Below are 1,559 nucleotides of genomic sequence, written 5' to 3'. Positions count from 1 at the left end.
TTCCCTCCCATCTTCCCTCTCCACACAGGGCAACAGATCTGCAGTGTGGGGTCCAGAAGAGGACAGCCCTGAGCTGGGGAGGAGCTGTGGTCCTGGCAGCAAGGTTTGAATACCCAGGGTTTCTCCGCATAGTGACTGCAACAACCCAGCAAGGAGAGGAGGAAAAAGAAGTAATAAGGACATGCAATGGGTCATTTCCCTGCTGGATCTAGACAGTTCAGACCACCATCACTCAGTAGTCCTCCCAGATCCTCAGCCCTCCTCTTGGAGCCCTCCAGGGAAAGGCTGACAGCAGCACGTGTTCCAGTCTAGAAGCCAGACACAACCACTTCCCAAAAGGTGTGCTGGCTCTGGCAAGGACAACAGCAATGCCCTTACCTCGAGGGACACAGACCACCTGGCTTTGCAGCCACAGGACAGGAATCATATCTGCTCCCAAAAGGAATGGTTTGGATACTACTAAGCCTGCTCAGGGCATCACCACATTGAACCCAAAGCTGTGCTGGGCAGCCACGGTGTTTTGCAGCAAGCCCAGCCCTGGGCAGACCTGCTGGCTCCCGAGGTGATGCACCCACCTTGGGCTCCCAGTGGACAGGATGGCTGTGGAGCTCTTGAGCTCCTCATAGAGGTCTGCTCCGTTGGCAGGGAAGGCAGAGAACTGGGCCAGGAGCACACGTCTCACCGCGACCAGCGCCTGGTGGGCAGAGAGGTGGCTGGAAATAGAACTCAGGAGGCCCAGGGCCAACAATGTCTGCTGTAGAAGGACCCTCCAGGCAAGCCCATCCAAGCTGTAAGCTGAACAGCTCTGAGCTCCAGAACTTTGGAGTCATCCTTTACCTTGTAAGACAGGGAACATTTCTGGGCAACATCCTCCAGGTCTGATGACACAAAGTCCACCACTGCAAGTAATATGAGGGACACGAAGTTGGAAGCCAAACCTGGACAGACCACAAACAGCCAAGAGACTACCAGCTTAGACAAAACCTGCCTGTGAGCACCAACAAATGTCTGACTCCTTTGCCAACACTTCCAGTTTCTTACAGGGAAAACAAGGATTACAACATCCATGGCTCCAGCACTCACAGGATCTCACAGATTCCATTTTACAACAATAAAATGGTACTTTTCTCAGCTCTCATTCAGTTTCTCAGACCAAGTAAAGAAGCCACTGAAAGCCTTCTCCTGGGTGCAGTGTGCCAGGAGCTTGGGTGTTTTCAGAGGGAAAAATGCACAAACCCTCCTGAAATACCTTCTAAAAGCCATAACTGTCTCTCACAGAGCCTCTGCAGGGGCCAGGCAGGAGCAGTCCTGACCCATCACCTCCTCCCAGAGGGGCCCAGAAGACATCGAGCAAGGACACAGGAGAGACTCTGCACCAGCACCGCCCTCCCAGGGGCGCAGGGGGATGCAGGGGCTGGAGCTGCACCCCCAGGCTCCTGCAGTCAGTGCCCAGTGTTCGTGGCAAACAACCTGTACCCACCCCCCTTCTATCCTTGGGGAAAACTAAGAAACCTCCCGCGTGCGGCTCCTGCAGCAGGGGAGGGGGCAGAGGCAGGAGA

The 1,559-nt window shown here is 54.9% G+C and overlaps 1 protein-coding gene across 1 annotated transcript in view; it reads right to left on the bottom strand.

Moving 5' to 3' along the window:
• The window catches only part of RAD51D (RAD51 paralog D), a 5,309-nt gene extending 3,962 nt beyond the window's left edge, over window positions 1–1,347 (bottom strand). Inside the window, exons 1-3 of the mRNA XM_010003830.1 lie at window positions 1,277–1,347; window positions 838–988; window positions 576–694 (exon numbers count right to left, since the gene is read on the bottom strand). Of these exons, the coding sequence (XP_010002132.1) occupies window positions 576–694; window positions 838–988; window positions 1,277–1,347 (341 nt within the window). The remainder of the gene's footprint in view (window positions 1–575; window positions 695–837; window positions 989–1,276) is intronic.
• Window positions 1,348–1,559: the final 212 nt, after the last annotated feature.

Source organism: Chaetura pelagica, unplaced genomic scaffold (assembly GCF_000747805.2).
Source record: "Chaetura pelagica isolate M959 unplaced genomic scaffold, ChaPel_1.0 scaffold638, whole genome shotgun sequence".
NCBI classification, from domain to species: domain Eukaryota; kingdom Metazoa; phylum Chordata; class Aves; order Apodiformes; family Apodidae; genus Chaetura; species Chaetura pelagica.
Note: the sequence above shows the minus strand (reverse complement) of the source record. Positions and strands in the feature narration are given on the sequence as shown.